Source organism: Gymnoscopelus braueri (genome assembly GCF_963280865.1).
Source record: "Gymnoscopelus braueri genome assembly, chromosome: 18".
In the NCBI taxonomy this organism is placed as follows: Eukaryota; Metazoa; Chordata; class Actinopteri; order Myctophiformes; family Myctophidae; genus Gymnoscopelus; species Gymnoscopelus braueri.
The window spans coordinates 24,166,904-24,181,972 of NC_137618.1; the positions used below are offsets into that span (position 1 = coordinate 24,166,904).

Consider the following 15,069-nt stretch of genomic DNA (forward strand, 5'->3'; position numbering starts at 1 on the left):
TGGGCGGTGGTTGGAGAAGAAAGGTAGGATGTTGAGAACAGTAGCTACGGAAGTCAGTGGTATTTCCTCCCACGTTCCTACAGTGTCTCTCCAGGACACAGGGTTGAGAGTTCCTCAGGTATTCCTGGAGTCCTGCATAGCTGAGCTTGTCTCACTTCAGTGCTAGAAGACTTTGGTAAACAGGAGAGTTTTGCTAAACAGAGTCGGAGCCAGGCAGCCCGAACCACAAGGCTATGAGAGCATCTGGAGGGCTGGAGAAACACAGTGCCGTGTTATAGCCTCATGCCTTTCCCATGATCTCAAACCACTAAGACCCATTAGGCAGGAAAACATACGCGCATCGCATGCATGACATGCACCCTCACACACACACACACACACACACACACACACACACACACACACACACACACACACACACACACACACACACACACACACACACACACACACACACACACACACACACACACACACACACACAGTGTTTACATCCTTGATTTTAAGACCTAATTGCACATGTAATGGCCACTGATGACAATAACTGCATTTTAAAAACTTTAACAGCTGGCATTTCTTCAACTTTTTCGCAAAAGTGGAAGACTTATTTATTCTATGTGGAATTTAGACACGTCTAAGGCAATTAACGTGACTAGAGACATTATAATATACAAAAGTGGGAGTGGATTACAGGATGTCAAACTGACGCCAATAACCACTCCTTAACAGCTTCCTGTTCCCTGTTCTGGGATTTTCCCTCAAGGAGCACCAATACCTGAGGTTTTAAAAACAACAAGTAGCTACAGCTGGAGGAGGTGCACTACTCCATCAACTGATAATGCCTACCTTTTGAGTATTAATTTCCAAAACAATTACCATCATTTATGAACATACTGTGTTTTTAGTTTAGTTTTTGTTAAAATAAATACATTTGTAAAAAAGAAATCCATTGCTCAAAGGGCAGATCCCAGCAACCATTTATTTATTCGTCTAAAAAGTTAAAGAACACAAGACACAATGATTGTGTTTGCCTCTGACAGTGTGGGAATTACTACCCTGACATTCACAGAGATACAAATTATGCACAAATGATGCGAATGCAATGCTCATTCCAGTAAGTACAGGCATACACTGGTCAACAATACACACAAACCAAATTCATCAGCTTCTGTCTCGTTGTAAGCTTTTGTCCTTTTGGCTTTCAAATATGTTGCAGTGACAATTATTTAAACGCCAAAGTAATCCTGAGGAGGGCGTAGACAGCCATGTGTCTCCTGACAGAGGTGATTCACCAGGAAATCGTAACGTGCACACTGCACAGAGGTTCACGCTATCTTCCACAATTCCCCGCCCTGCTGAACAGGTGCCCTGATAAGGACACCATCCCCTCCTGGCTTGTGTATTTGTGTACATTGGAGCCACTGCTGCTGGGATTCAAATTCAGGCCTCGGCGTTGGTGGTGGCCAAGTGCTTCACCACTGCGCCACCCGGATACCTTTAATTTCTGTTATCACCCCCTCTCCACGTAATATATTTGATTATAAGATTCATATTTTGCCACAGTACATGTGCACTGTAGCATGCATACAGGGAAATGTTGCCAGATACAGATAGATCTGCTTGTACAGTAAGTCTATTTGTGAATAAGGACCACTTTATTTTCATTGCAAACATTTCAGACTTCAAATGTCTTTAAAATAGAATAGATGATGTGACTGATGATGTAGCCATTGTTATGAAATACTTGTCTTTCCATAACACACCAAGGAATTGGACTAACCCCCCTCCCACCTTCCATTGACAAAAATACAGAACCAGATGCTAAAAACCTAGACAAACAGACAAATAGGCAGCCACACAGAAGACCCATGCAGACACATGCATATACACACTGCTTCAAATGCACACGCACACACACGCACGCGCACACACACACACACACACACACACACACACACACACACACACACACACACACACACACACACACACACACACACACACACACACACACACACACACACACACACACACACACACACACACACACACACACACACACACACAGAGCAGTAACTTATGACACCAGTCACACCCTAGTTTTGGCAGATGAAATCCTGACCCCTACTGTTACTTTCGAAAACATGCTTTCATTGGGTTTCACTCAGTAACTATTCTGTATTCAGAGAAGTAACAACAAAAAGATCATAAACACTAAACATGAATATTATTATTATTATTATTAATATGTTATTATTGTTATGAAGAGAAAAAAAACATGATTGAGGGCAGACAGCATAACACTTTTTTCTCCATCTAACAGTGCTGTCTTCTTACTGTATGTCCTTGACACTATGTTGTTTGCCATTATTCCAAATTCCAGTCACTTAACTCCTGTAACTGTATCAAATGAGCGGAATTGTCTATTGCCATCTCCTGACCCAAAGGCATGACCCACGCCTGGCAGTGACGCATACTGTACAGCTGCACCTACCTAAATGGTAAATGGTACATTAATATAGCACTTTTATGCAACGCGCTTTACAGTGTGCATTACATTCACCCATGCACACACCAACGGCAGAGGAAACCATGCAAGGCACAAATCTGCTCATCCGGAGCAGTTAGGGGTTCAGTGTCTTGCTCAAGAACACTTAGGCGTAGGTGATCGAACCGGGAACCTTGCGATTCCAAAGCGGCAGCTCTACCTCCTGAGCAGTGACTAACCTGTATGAGTTCCTTTACTCCTCTGTATCGTCATCATTAGCAGTTTAAAGCATTGGTTCTCAAAGTGGGGTCCGGGGACCCCAGGGGACCTTGGGGGGGTACCAGGGGGTCCCCAGAAAAAAATTACTACTTTGGCTATTCAAAAATAGCAGATATGAGCTTGTAGATCTGCTATTTTTGAGATGGGGATCCGCAGCCAAATACATATCATTTTGGGGGTCCTTGACATGAAAAAGTTTGAGAACCACTGGTTTAAAGTCCCCTACGACACAGCCTACATTACCCTCCCTCCTCTGCTGAACCTGCCATGTCGGCTTAGAAGTTTAATCTGCAGCAACATACCACTGCTCTGGCCAAACATGGGAGACTTAGAGCAGAGGCAGAGATATGAAAAAACAGCCCTCCTTCAGACCCTTCAACTCTCCTCAATGTGCTCCAGAGGCATGCTGTCAAATGTACTGAGGGCTACTGCACTGGGAGCACGATGTGGACATCCCCCACTTCTCTGTCCGATGAACAGAAATGGATGACCCCATCATTTAAAGTGGTATTAGCAAAGTATTTTATTTGAAAAAGTCTTAAATCTGACTTGCCTAAACCTGCTTCGGGCCCCCAGATGGACAGGGTCGGCACTGCATGACCCCATGTGAGAAACGTGCTGTAAATCCAATAATGCGCAAATGCACCAAGTCAGTCGTAAATCGTGGTATTGTGTGTCAGTAGATGTGAATCATTACAGAACAGGGGGGTCCTGGGTCTCTGACCACAGCTATTGTTTATTCATGCAAGGCACTGAGGCAACTCAGCATTCAAGGTTTGTTTGGACGCACGGAATGCAGCCCACCACTAATTATTCCAAAATTCTTTACTCCTTCCGCAGAGGGCAGAGAAGTGGCATTGCTGTACAACTAAAGGCATGGTTCAAATAGCTCAGGCACTACCATCAATAAATACCAATTTGGAGGAGAGATAGTGTGACAAATAACTCTATGGGTAGTGACATCATTGCAGGACACACAAACTGTGAACGCGATGTCCAGTGTCTCTGTCAGAGTTGTTGTATACAGTAGTACATGTCTACTTGTGTGAGGCCCTGCCTCACATGAGTACATCTGAATGGATGTTGTCATAGATGACTGGTCATTGCGTTCAGTCAAAAGAGTCGTCAAACAGAATGCAGCCATATAATGACATTATTGAGGACCACACAACTCATAGTGTGAAAGACAACACTTTATGTCATGTATAGGCCATTTATAAGATTGGGTCACTGGACGAGCCTTTTATATCAACTGCCAGTGTGGGTACCCGAAGAGACAGATGTATTTGGGTTGTGAATGGATTATGGAAAGATATTTAAAAAAATCATTATGATCATTACTCAAATATTCTACAAGGGGTAGACATATTTGATTTAAAACATTTTGACTTGCCCTTTGGTGAGCCTTGGGCACAAAATGTTTAATGTTTGAAAACCATTACTGCAGGTGTTGGGTTGGGCATATTTCCATTACAACAACATGAGGAATTCCACATAACAGGAGGATAATACCATTGTTCTTTCTGATGGCTTAATTCCCTACAATCTAACGAGGAATCTGAGGAAGCTACAGGCCATTTCAAACAGCCGCTCTGACACAAAAGGAGGAAAATAATAATCAAAGCTAGATGTGAAACTTGATATTGAAAAGATCAGCCCCTGCATTGTTAAATTGCCTTCCATCTTGACTATGCCAAACTCCTGCCTAATGCCCAAGATTGTTTTAAGGGTTATTCTAAGTATTCCAGCATATACAGCAAAATCCTGTGTTAATTTAACACTGAAGGTGTAAACATTGACCTATGAATTTTTACAATTAAATTAACATTCAAATATTGACTTGAGAACAAAATGTATGTCAATTCACAGTTGCTAAAGACACCTATACTTTAAGACACAATATTTGTAATAAATGTAATAAGAACATTCACAAACAGTAAAAACTGCAACAAGAACAGTTCCAAACACATAGAAAAAAGGTTTACTGCAACATAATTACAAAACGGCACTGTGTCACCAAAGTCTAGTATCACATGTCAAGCTCAATAGGAAGCTAACAGTAATAAGAATACACTATTGAAAACACACAAACAATGGTTTAATGTTACTTGTCACGGTATGCATATTCTTCTGAGCTGACACTAACAGTAAGTTGTCAAAGACCTTTCTATTCAATTAACAAGGACCTTCATTATCGTACAAAGCCCTGTGGTTGTAGGGAACAGTGAAGTGAACTGCCTGACAGCCATCGTGCACCGAGGGGAGGAGGAGGGCTATGCTCACAGCCATGGAAGCCAATGCAGGAATGCATCCATGTGACAGACCTCCAGACCATTTAAGTCTAGTTTTTAACACCACCACCTACCTAGCCATGAACACATGCCACTGTTAAAAAAGTGCTGTGAAGCCAAGCACCCTGTAAATCATTCAGCAAAGACCCCACGGCCAGCGAAACTCTGCCTTTGAAGGAATAGATTCTCTAAAATTGCCACAGAAATCACTCAACACACTATTGTATTGCTCCCGTCAGTGCAGATATATCGATACTAGCTATTCAGCCCACACTTTTTTACCTGACCCCCCCCAAAAAAAAGAAAACACACTACCCCCCCTCCCTGCTCCGGCCTGTGATCATGCCCCTGCCAAAGTCCATGAGCCAAGCCGCTACAATGGGCCAGTGTGCAAGTGTGAGAGACGCTGATGTCACATAGAAAGTATTCAGATTCACCCCTCATGAAATTAGAACAATATTTGTTTAGTTACAGCCGGTGCACCGGCTCCCTGACGCCCTGCTGAGAAGGGAATTCATGAGGCCAGGAAACATAATTTCACTCTCTTACAAAGAAAGAGAGAGGGAACGGGGAAAAAAAAAAAGAAAGAATGGGTAGCTGGCTGGATATTTGATGGAAACTTGGGATAATTTGACATTTTAAAAGGTAGAAAAGTGTAATTGAAAGCACAGGATATGTATATTGCAGTTCTACTTCTTGATCCGTTACAATTCTTGTACATGAATACACACATGCATGTTTCACAAAATGATCAAACATGACATATTGTGTCATTGTCTCAAATAAGTTAAGTTAAGTTAAGTTCAAAACCATTGTTATTACAATACGCTAGTTGTGTTTGTATTTGAGTGTGAATGTTTATTGTAACACATAAACTAGGCAAAAATCCAAACCCCAGAAACTCTACTGAGTCAGGCTGACTTTCCACATAAACTTATCTTCTGTTGCATAACAGCTTTATCATTCATCTACCAAATGAATTAATGGTCTGTTTTTTTCTTCCTCACTGTTTGTTTGCATTTGGAGCCTCAAAGCCATAAGCTGAAAACATTCAAAGATCTGATGAGCAGGTCTAGGCAAGATCTGACAAAGGACCTGGCTCACACTAATGATAACTGGGGTCAAAGACAAATACCTGTTTGAAGGACTAAGGATAATGCACTACAGAAGGAGGGAGGGAGAGAGAGAACGAACAGACAGACAGATGCAGAATATACAGTAGGGTAAAAAGAAAAGACCACTGTGCTGAATACACAAAATATAGTTAAATAAGATATCACAATGCTTGGTGAAGTAAACATCATTGGCCTTTATACACTGTTTGATGTACCGTGTGTATCTAGCTCCAATTCGGAACTTGCCCCTGTAAAAAGTCCAAGCCTGAACCAGCAGGCCCCCCCAACAGCTTACCATATATATTTATATGTTTGATTATAACTCGTTTATATGATGTTTAGTATTGTATTTGTCTGTCATTAAATGTTTCGATGAATTGAATGAACACATGGACCCCAATAGAAACAAGCCATAGTGCTTTCTTGGGTTTTAATCCTTTTAGCAGACCTTGTATAGAACTATACTTTCTGTGCTTTGTTTTTGCAAACAGTTAATCAAAGTATTCAATCAATCAATCAATCAAAACCTATACTTCCAGCTGTTGTGACGTTACATTCTGAATCTGAGGTCGCTCACAAATGTAAGAGGGAAAAGTAAGTAAGGTAAGGCAAGCAACCAACCACAGTTTTAGGTAGTTAATAACATTATACATTTATAATAAGTAGGCCTATTGTAACCGTTGGGTCTCAATGCAGCCTACCCCTGGGTCTCAATGCAGCCTACCCCTCAGTCTCAATAAATAAACTAAATAAACAAACAGGTGTTGTTGAGTCCCCACACCTACACCTGTAAACATGGTACAAAGTAAGGGTAACTCAACCGAGAAAAAGTATGCTATATGACGATTGCGTGTTGCTCTTACCTCAACCCATCTCTGTGCTTCCAGATAGGCTTCGTCGCAGCCGACAGTTGATTGCTCACGCCACTCCATCGCAAGAAATTATCCACCTGAATAACATCAAAGTGACCGAAGTGCGATCTCAATTCATACCGAGCAGCTACCGACCCAGCATTTATCAGTGACAGTGTGGTCCAGTGTTGCCATGTCCGCGTATTATAAGCGACTTTGGGCTTGTTTTTCTGTAAAGTTGCTTGTAAATATTGGTAGTATTGGTATATTGGCCAAATTAATATGTATTTGGCCACGGACCCCCCCCCCCCATCTAAAATATGTTGTGCCAGGGACCCCCGTACCAGATTTGTGTTGTTAAAATTTGTAAAAAATATATTTGTTTTATCACTTTAAAAAAAATTGCATATCTACAAGCTCACAACACATCACAGCTTGTAGATCGGCTATTTTCAAATGGCTGATGTATTATGTATCGGGTTCAAACTAAGTGCTCGTGTAGCTTCTTATGTGCTTGTTTTCATACAGCTGGTTGCTTATTTCTCTCGCAGAATCTGGCAATACTGAGTGTAACACACTGTAAATCAAACAAGCATAGACACCTTCAGTCATCAAGCGGTGACAGGCAGCCATCGCCCTATTAACACCTGGGGGTTACTAGCCTGCCCTCTCCTACTAAATACTGATGAACTACGTTTTCGTTAAGTTGAGTTAGCTCGGCTAATCATGAAACAAGATCAATGCATGAGGTGTATTAAACTTCTGTTGCCTACCTGCTTTCCTCTGCTCTGACGCACCTTTACTTCTTTGACAATCCCTTATGCCCGCTCCACCTTTCCGCAACCAAACGGGTCTTCGGGGACGCGCAGAAGTAAAGAAGTAGGCTAAATACTTGGTTTTTTAAAGGAGTGGGAGACAGTGGAGCTGCTAACTCTATTCATCTGAAGTTGCGTTGCAGACAACGGGACTCTAAAAAAGGGCAGCATTAATTCTCTCGCTCTCTCCTGAAAACTCCATGCACGATAGTACTCTCCTGAGACGCCGCCCAGTGGCAATTATGTGGTGCTGTGCTGTTCTTTGAGGTCACACTAAATGGCCAGCTTTCAATGGATATACACAAACACAGACATAAATCTTTACTTCACAAATGTTATGCTTGTTGCAATAAATATCTTATTAGTGAGAAGTAGCTGTCCTTTTCAGTTACCTTAAAAAAAAACTAACATGTCTATTTAATACCTAGCCATGGTTCACATGATGCTTATGACAGTCATGTTTCAGGGCTATTTAATACCACGATTTGAAATAAAGTAATGACAAGAAACATTTTCTTTTGGAAAGAATGTACAAAATATGACATTAATTGAATCAGCATGTCGACACTCAAGCTATTGCTTTTTAATGTTTGCTATATATAACCAACCATTATTTAGACTTCTTTACTTAAGCTGCCATGCAAATTAATACATGTCACATTTATTACAGGTAGGATAGAAGATCTCTCTCAAGTTGGATTTTCTTCCACTGCTGAGATCACTGCGTCTGCCACTGCGAGGTAATGGTGGCAATCAAAAATATTACTACATTGGCAGTCTTCTTCCAATCTACACTAGATACACTAACTATATAAAGTTACTCAATATATACATGTTAATACCATTTATTATTAGTAGTTTTAATACAACCTGAAATACTGTCCATCTTAAAGTACAAAAGCATAGAGAAACGTTTTATAAATTTGTGTTTATTTGACAGAACATCCAATTCTTATAATTACAAAATTTTAGGCACATTCCGCATAGATGTATCATTTACATTTTGATCTTGTAAATCCCCAAGTTAGCCTCGCATAGCAGGTAGACTTATCAGCTTTAACACCATTACTTCACACAGTAGCTTTAAGCCTACGTCTTTTCAAAGCAAGTATTCTAATTAACTTATTTATCAACATCTTACAAAACTGATTTGTATGCCATTGACTTCAGACAGAGACATGCAAGAAATTCTTGCCAGATTCTTTCAAGCCCATAGCAATGAAATCAATTTCGCACAGCCTCATCAAGAAAATATTGCCAAACCTTTGTTGCCTTAACAACTAGTGCCAAACACACTACATCAACAAACTTTAGTGCAGGTTTCAAGTAATATGGGAAACTTTGATCGTACACCAACGAATTTTTGTTGCATGGCAACATTTTAACTCCCTTGCTGAGTGCACAACTTAACAGCAACATAACAAGTGTGGAACATTACTTTAGAATGATTTCCCTTTCTTTTGAACATGATCCCCACATCACAGGCTAATCTAATAAAATAAAAAAAATCTAACCTTCTAATAAAGTCAGCACTTCAGAATGATTGGCAGTTGTTTTTCTTTGCTTTTCTCTGTGATCAGAAGGGAGTGTCATAAGAAGAGTAGCTTCATGCTTTGGAAAGGGCAACAACGGTGAAGCGAAGCTCCTGAGGGTCTCGAGCCATAAAAATCTTACACACCCCTATAGCATCCTATTGTAGAGAGAGAACACAGATCAAGAGAAACAATTGATGAATTGCTGTTAAACAGGCAACGATATCATGTTTTTCACTGTCGTACTTGTAATTATTACGTCATTACATTAATTTCTTACCTCAAGGAAGGTATCTTCAGAGGTTTTCCCATGAACAATAGGGAAAGGCTTGCGGCCATCTGCATACATGAAAGGTAGACATGTTAATGTTTTACTGCAGTAAATAACCTGTTAAAACCAAATACATTAATCGTAGGGTAGTTCAAGTTGAGTAGTCAGCAGTTTTTGCGTTTTTAGAATTATGTTTGGCATTTTAATGTTTTATTTCAGATATGTCAGTGTGGAGAGACTGAAAACCAAGAGCAGAGAGGAGAGATACAGTATGTGAGACAAGACAGGGTCGTATTCGAATCTGATTAATATCACTGCAGAGGGCATTAATTGGCTCCCTTAAGCAGTCATATAATTTAAACAAAAAAAATATTGGATCTTTGTAATATCAAAAAAGAAAGTTCAGAAGCTGATAACTTACCCAGTTCATATAATTGTCCTCCAACATCCACAAATGCTATAAAATGTAGATCTACTTTTTCATCTATACTTGGTGCCTAAGATAAACAATAAACAGAGATCAAGTCATTGTTTCTGAAGTGTAATACATTTACACTGCAGTTAAAATTGAGAGCATTTTTAAATGAATGCATCCAGTTCCATGCACACATCTTACATGCATGTGGCCATTTTCCACAAGGTGTTTTACACATAGGACATACCTCACAATAATTTACCATTTAATCAAGCTTGTAAATGTATATTAGACAATAGATAGATGACTTAATGATTCTACTTAATTAAAAGCCACATAAATGAAAATACAGATAATCTGAAGCTTAAGGAGCACTTCGTTGGTGGGCTATGGACAGTTCAGAAACCTGCCTACCAATGACGCGACCAGCATTTTACTAACCGCTCTCAGTAGCGGGGGGCGGGGCCAGGAGGACAGTACTCCGTGGTGGAAAATGATGCTTGGCGCTGGCATTGCCTTGGGGGGGGGGGGGGGGGGGCGGGGCGATAATTTACATTTCTGTGCCTATCGGTACATAACTCTGACTGGGCTGAGTAGGCTCAAGCTAACTTCGCAACGTTCAGCACGGCAACTCGCACGCTCGGTGGTGCTTCTCGTGGCTCAAGTTCGCTTGAGACTGCGCCCCTTCGTCGCGGTCCAAAACTATACTTCGGCGAAAAAAAAGTATTCCACGGTTGTTGGAAAAAGTTATGTCTTAAGCGGGAGTTGAACCCAGGAGGTGTGGGTTGGGAGGCGAGTGATTAACGAGGCAAGCCGCTGAGACCGGTACTAAGGTCGGGTATTCGGGCTGTATTAGAATCTGACAACACCCACCATTCCTACGGGGCCTCACCCAGTAGGGCCCCTACGGGGCTACTGCGAACGTTTAGTAAAACGCTGCTCGCACCAATGACATAATTGATGGGGATTCCAAGCTAATAGTAACCATTTAGTTTACATTTCCCCAAAAAGGACAACAATAGAAACAAGCCCTCTGGCTTTCGTGTGTATTTATCCTTTTGAATTCATTTTCAATAAAGTGCTCAATCAATCCAGCCTCTCTCTTCCTGTAAAGTTAGCATACTGAAATAGAAGCTAGAACACTTTTTTTCATTTGGGAAATCTGCCTAACAATAATGTCACTGGTAAGCAGGTATCTGAACTGTCCACAGCCCTCCTCTGAGACAGAGAGCGAGTAGACAGAAATGGTACCATCTTATCTTATAATGAGCAATAGTGACGACCAATTATATGAAAGGTTGAAAATGGTTGAAACGGTCCTTTAATGCTAACCTCACTTTGTCCATCCTGTGCACTGGATTCGTGTGTAACACGAATACTCTGGAAGAGAAGGGGAGGGGGGGTTTCTTTAAGTCACAAATGACAAAGCAGGTGAATTATCATATAGTTAATTAATGCAGTTTTAGTAATGGAATTGTTATTTAATCTATTCTTAATTTTACCTCATCTTTTTCCAGGAAGACAGCCTTTTCCTCTGGGCTCATTTTAGAGGATTGCTCCAAGAACTTCTTCAGTGGAGAATCAGGCTCTGAGGGGAATTGACAACTTTAAAAAGGCAAAAACATCACTGGAGTTCCCAATGTATCGTTTTATTAAACTCCCATTTTCTCATACCTACAGAACAGTATCTTCCCAAATTCAAATTCCCGGGCAACAACATGCTGTTCAAACTAAGTTACAACAATGTGAGAGTGAATGTCGACCTAAGAAGGGACACACTTGTTACTGTTAAGCACTTACCAAATTCCAGATGTCCTCGGTTGTTCGCCACAGCATGAATTAAGCCTATTGTTCCACACGCATTTCCAATGGTCTGCTTCATGAAGTAGACTGCAGGAGACACCTCCTGTCCCTGTGTCTTAATCTTCGCCTCCTCCTCGAGCCTGAATGACTCATACTGGACAGGGGAACGAAGAGTCAACATTTGCACATCCTTATGTAGGCAGTGTGTGTAGGGTTGATTACATTTGTATGAAATAACAATAAAATCCACACACCAGAATGCTGCTCCCATCGTGTTTTTTTCTTTCTTTATTGGAAACGTTTCGAGGGAAGCTCTTCCTCAGACCTTACTGAAGGTCTGACCCACCCACGATGGGAGCAGCATTTTGGTGTGCACGACCTTTTATTGTTATTTCATGTCAAATTTTTTGATCCAGCACCCAGCCCAGCAGGACAGGATCATGTGCGTGCCTTTTGTCACTTTGTGACACCTTTTTCATTGAGTACATTTGTACACAATGTCACTCAAGAGTTAAACACTCAGGGTTTTACTGTTAGCCACCTGAAAGCAGAAACGAGACCGTACCTTCTCTGTGACAGGGAAGAGCAGGAGAACCGCAGACACTGGTCTTGGTACCATGCCGAGGAGATCTGGATCCAAACCATATACATCCCCAAACTGCCAGGTTGGAAGCAAACCTAACTGACACAGGAACTAAAGAGACACTGAACGTTAAGCTTAGTAGTGCGATTATACTATAAAGAAAACAACCACTTTCCCTTTTTACTTTGTCATAATGTAGCTTAGTAAAGAGTCTCATTTAACTATACTATACATACATGACATATCTACCCTGGAAATGATGACCACGTTTACCGATTATACAACTATAAGAAAGCGTAGCTGTAGTATACAACCCTCGTAGACGTATTTATGATTCTGACGTTTTCAATCTACGAGAGTTGTAGGGTGCACTTCCCATAGTGACCTGGACTTTCTGCACTATGCCCCGTAGACACTCCAAACATTGTACAAAATGAAAATAAAGGCGCTTACCGCCGAGCCCCAAATGTTAACTGGGTCTACGGGGTAGTAGTGTAATGTAATAATCCATTATTTCAATAAAGAAGTGTTTTAATGCCGTCTGTGGCCGAACGCCATTTTTTCACCCTCGTTTACTTCCTGTTTACATTTAGTGTAATTCCGGGTTTCACCGGATGCGCCCCCTCACTTCACGTCACTACCGCCCATTGGGAACTTCCGACAGAATCGGCCACAGACGGCATTAAAACACTTCTTTATTGAAAGATATGGATTATTACATTACACTACTACCCCGTAGAGCCAGTTAACATTTGGGGCTCAGCGGTAAGCGCCTTTATTTTCATTTTGTACAATGTTTGGAGTGTCTACGGGGCATAGTGCAGAAAGTCCAGGTCACTATGGGAAGTGCACCCTACAACTCTCGTAGATTGAAAACGTCAGAATCATAAATACGTCTACGAGGGTTGTATACTACAGCTAAAGAAAGCGCATCGTTTTTTAGCATAATCTTAAAATAAAGATGGCATTTCAAAACACACCTGGGAATGTAGGCTAATTTATAATTGGCTAACCTTCTTGCAGTGCAGAGAGAGAGACACGTACCTGGTTCATGACCTGAAAGGAAAAACAGAAAAACAAATTAATAACAGCCCCCAATAAAACGGTATTAACCAACACGTTTTATTTCAGCAGACTAGCCAGCCACGCCGACCCACTGCAGCTTTTGTTCTCACGCTAGCGGCAGCTAGGAATAGTTAGCAATGAGTTAGCATTCACTCACGCGTCTGTGAATTAATATCCTTTGTACAGTTTGTTTTACGCATGTGAAAACTGACAATACATACCTCCGGATTGGCTTCCAGTGGCAACCAGCGTTGTCCATCCATTCTGAACGAACAGTTGTTCTTTCAACAGACTAGACTTGACTTGAGCAACGTTACACTTTCAGGCAGCAAAGCAGATGACTGTGTATGTTTGACAGCTGATCGACACGCGCTTCCGTGTTTCTAGAAGTGAACCATTGTTGCCAGATTTTGTGAGAGAGATAAGCAACCAGGTCTAGGAAAATATGCCCAAAAGAAGCAACTATGGCACTTTATATGGGCAGTTGGGCACTTTAAACCAATATACTGTATACATTGAAAATAGCCGATCTACAAGCTCACAACGCGTCGCATAGCTTGTAGATCTGCTAATTTAAAAAAAAAATCGTGAAATAAAATGTGGAATATTTGGAATATTTTTGAAACATTCTCAGTACAAATCTGGTACGGGGCTCCCCTGGCACTAGCCCTAGAATGTCTGTGACTGTGATCTTACATACATTTCATGTATTTCAAATATAATATATGAAATATATGTAAACTAAGATCACAGACATTCTAGGGCTACCCTGGCACTAGCCCTAGAATGTCTGTGATCTTACTACATTTCATATATTCAAAATATAATAATGAAATGTATGTAAGATCACAGACATTCTAGGGATACCCTTGCACATAACATTTTCAGATATGGGGGACAAATACTAATTTGGGGGTCCTATTTGAGAACCACTGGTTAAAATAATTTATAGCCCAAATTAGCAACTACACTTTAGAGACAAGCCCAAAAAAACTACCAATATTTACAAGCAACAAGAAAAATAAGCCCAAAGTCGCTTATAATAAAAGGACATGGCACCACTGAAGTGAACTGAACGCCGAGTACCACAAAGGGTGGTGACTTTATGCATAACTCTGCAATTTAATTAATAGACCATAGTTGTGTACGGCAGAGACATATATTTAACATACAGTACACTCTTGAATATATTCTTACGCAAAAATAGCTCTTCTTTGAGTTTTTGTCGAGGGAAAGATACGTTATTAATTATAAATACACCCATGCTATACCAACAATGGAACATCCCGGGGTCATGGGCGTGACGCGCAGAGTACAGTCAGACTGTGTGGGGCACTCGCTTGCCTGTCTCTTCATTCTTCCATTCATTACCGGTGTACTTGCAGTGGTGGAAAAAGTAGGCTACTCAATTATTTTACTTAGGTAAAAGTATCAATACTCCAATGTAGAAATACCCTACAAGTAAAAGACGGAATTCAAAATTTACTTGAGTAAAAGTACAAAAGTATTGGTATCAAAATGTACTTAAAGTACCAAAAGTAGAAAGTAATCATTATGCAGA

The 15,069-nt window shown here is 40.8% G+C and overlaps 2 protein-coding genes across 4 annotated transcripts in view; both read right to left on the reverse strand.

Moving 5' to 3' along the window:
• lmo7a (LIM domain 7a) overlaps positions 1-8,002 on the reverse strand; it is a 58,772-nt gene extending 50,770 nt beyond the window's left edge. The window contains exons 1-2 of the mRNA XM_080412162.1: positions 7,798-8,002; positions 7,037-7,122 (exon numbers count right to left, since the gene is read on the reverse strand). Of these exons, the coding sequence (XP_080268288.1) occupies positions 7,037-7,105 (69 nt within the window). The 5' untranslated portion in view covers positions 7,106-7,122; positions 7,798-8,002. The remainder of the gene's footprint in view (positions 1-7,036; positions 7,123-7,797) is intronic.
• Positions 8,003-8,761: 759 nt separating this feature from the next.
• On the reverse strand, positions 8,762-13,858 carry uchl3 (ubiquitin carboxyl-terminal esterase L3 (ubiquitin thiolesterase)). Of its 3 annotated transcripts, none has more exons than XM_080457159.1 (9): positions 13,730-13,858; positions 13,488-13,499; positions 12,426-12,554; positions 11,858-12,014; positions 11,560-11,645; positions 11,390-11,437; positions 10,064-10,139; positions 9,652-9,710; positions 8,762-9,529 (listed from the first exon to the last, which is right to left on the reverse strand). In XM_080457159.1, the coding sequence occupies exons 1-9, from the start codon at positions 13,769-13,771 to the stop codon at positions 9,446-9,448; spliced, it is 693 nt and encodes a 230-aa protein (XP_080313285.1). In that variant the 5' UTR covers positions 13,772-13,858; the 3' UTR covers positions 8,762-9,445. The 3 variants fall into 3 exon arrangements, with proteins under 3 accessions (XP_080313285.1, XP_080313286.1, XP_080313287.1); XM_080457160.1 differs by having other exon boundaries at positions 13,457-13,499; positions 13,730-13,832; XM_080457161.1 differs by lacking the exons at positions 13,488-13,499; positions 13,730-13,858 and adding an exon at positions 13,424-13,477.
• Positions 13,859-15,069: the final 1,211 nt, after the last annotated feature.

Coding starts and splice junctions, on each gene's coding strand:
- uchl3 (XM_080457159.1), bottom strand. CDS start 13,771: ATGGATGGACAACGCTGGTTGCCACTGGAAGCCAATCCGGAG. Junction 10,140..11,389: donor CACAGGATGGACAAAGTGAG/GTTAGCATTAAA, acceptor TGTTTATCTTAG/GCACCAAGTATAGATGAAAA. Junction 9,711..10,063: donor AGGACAATTATATGAACTGG/GTAAGTTATCAG, acceptor TCATGTATGCAG/ATGGCCGCAAGCCTTTCCCT.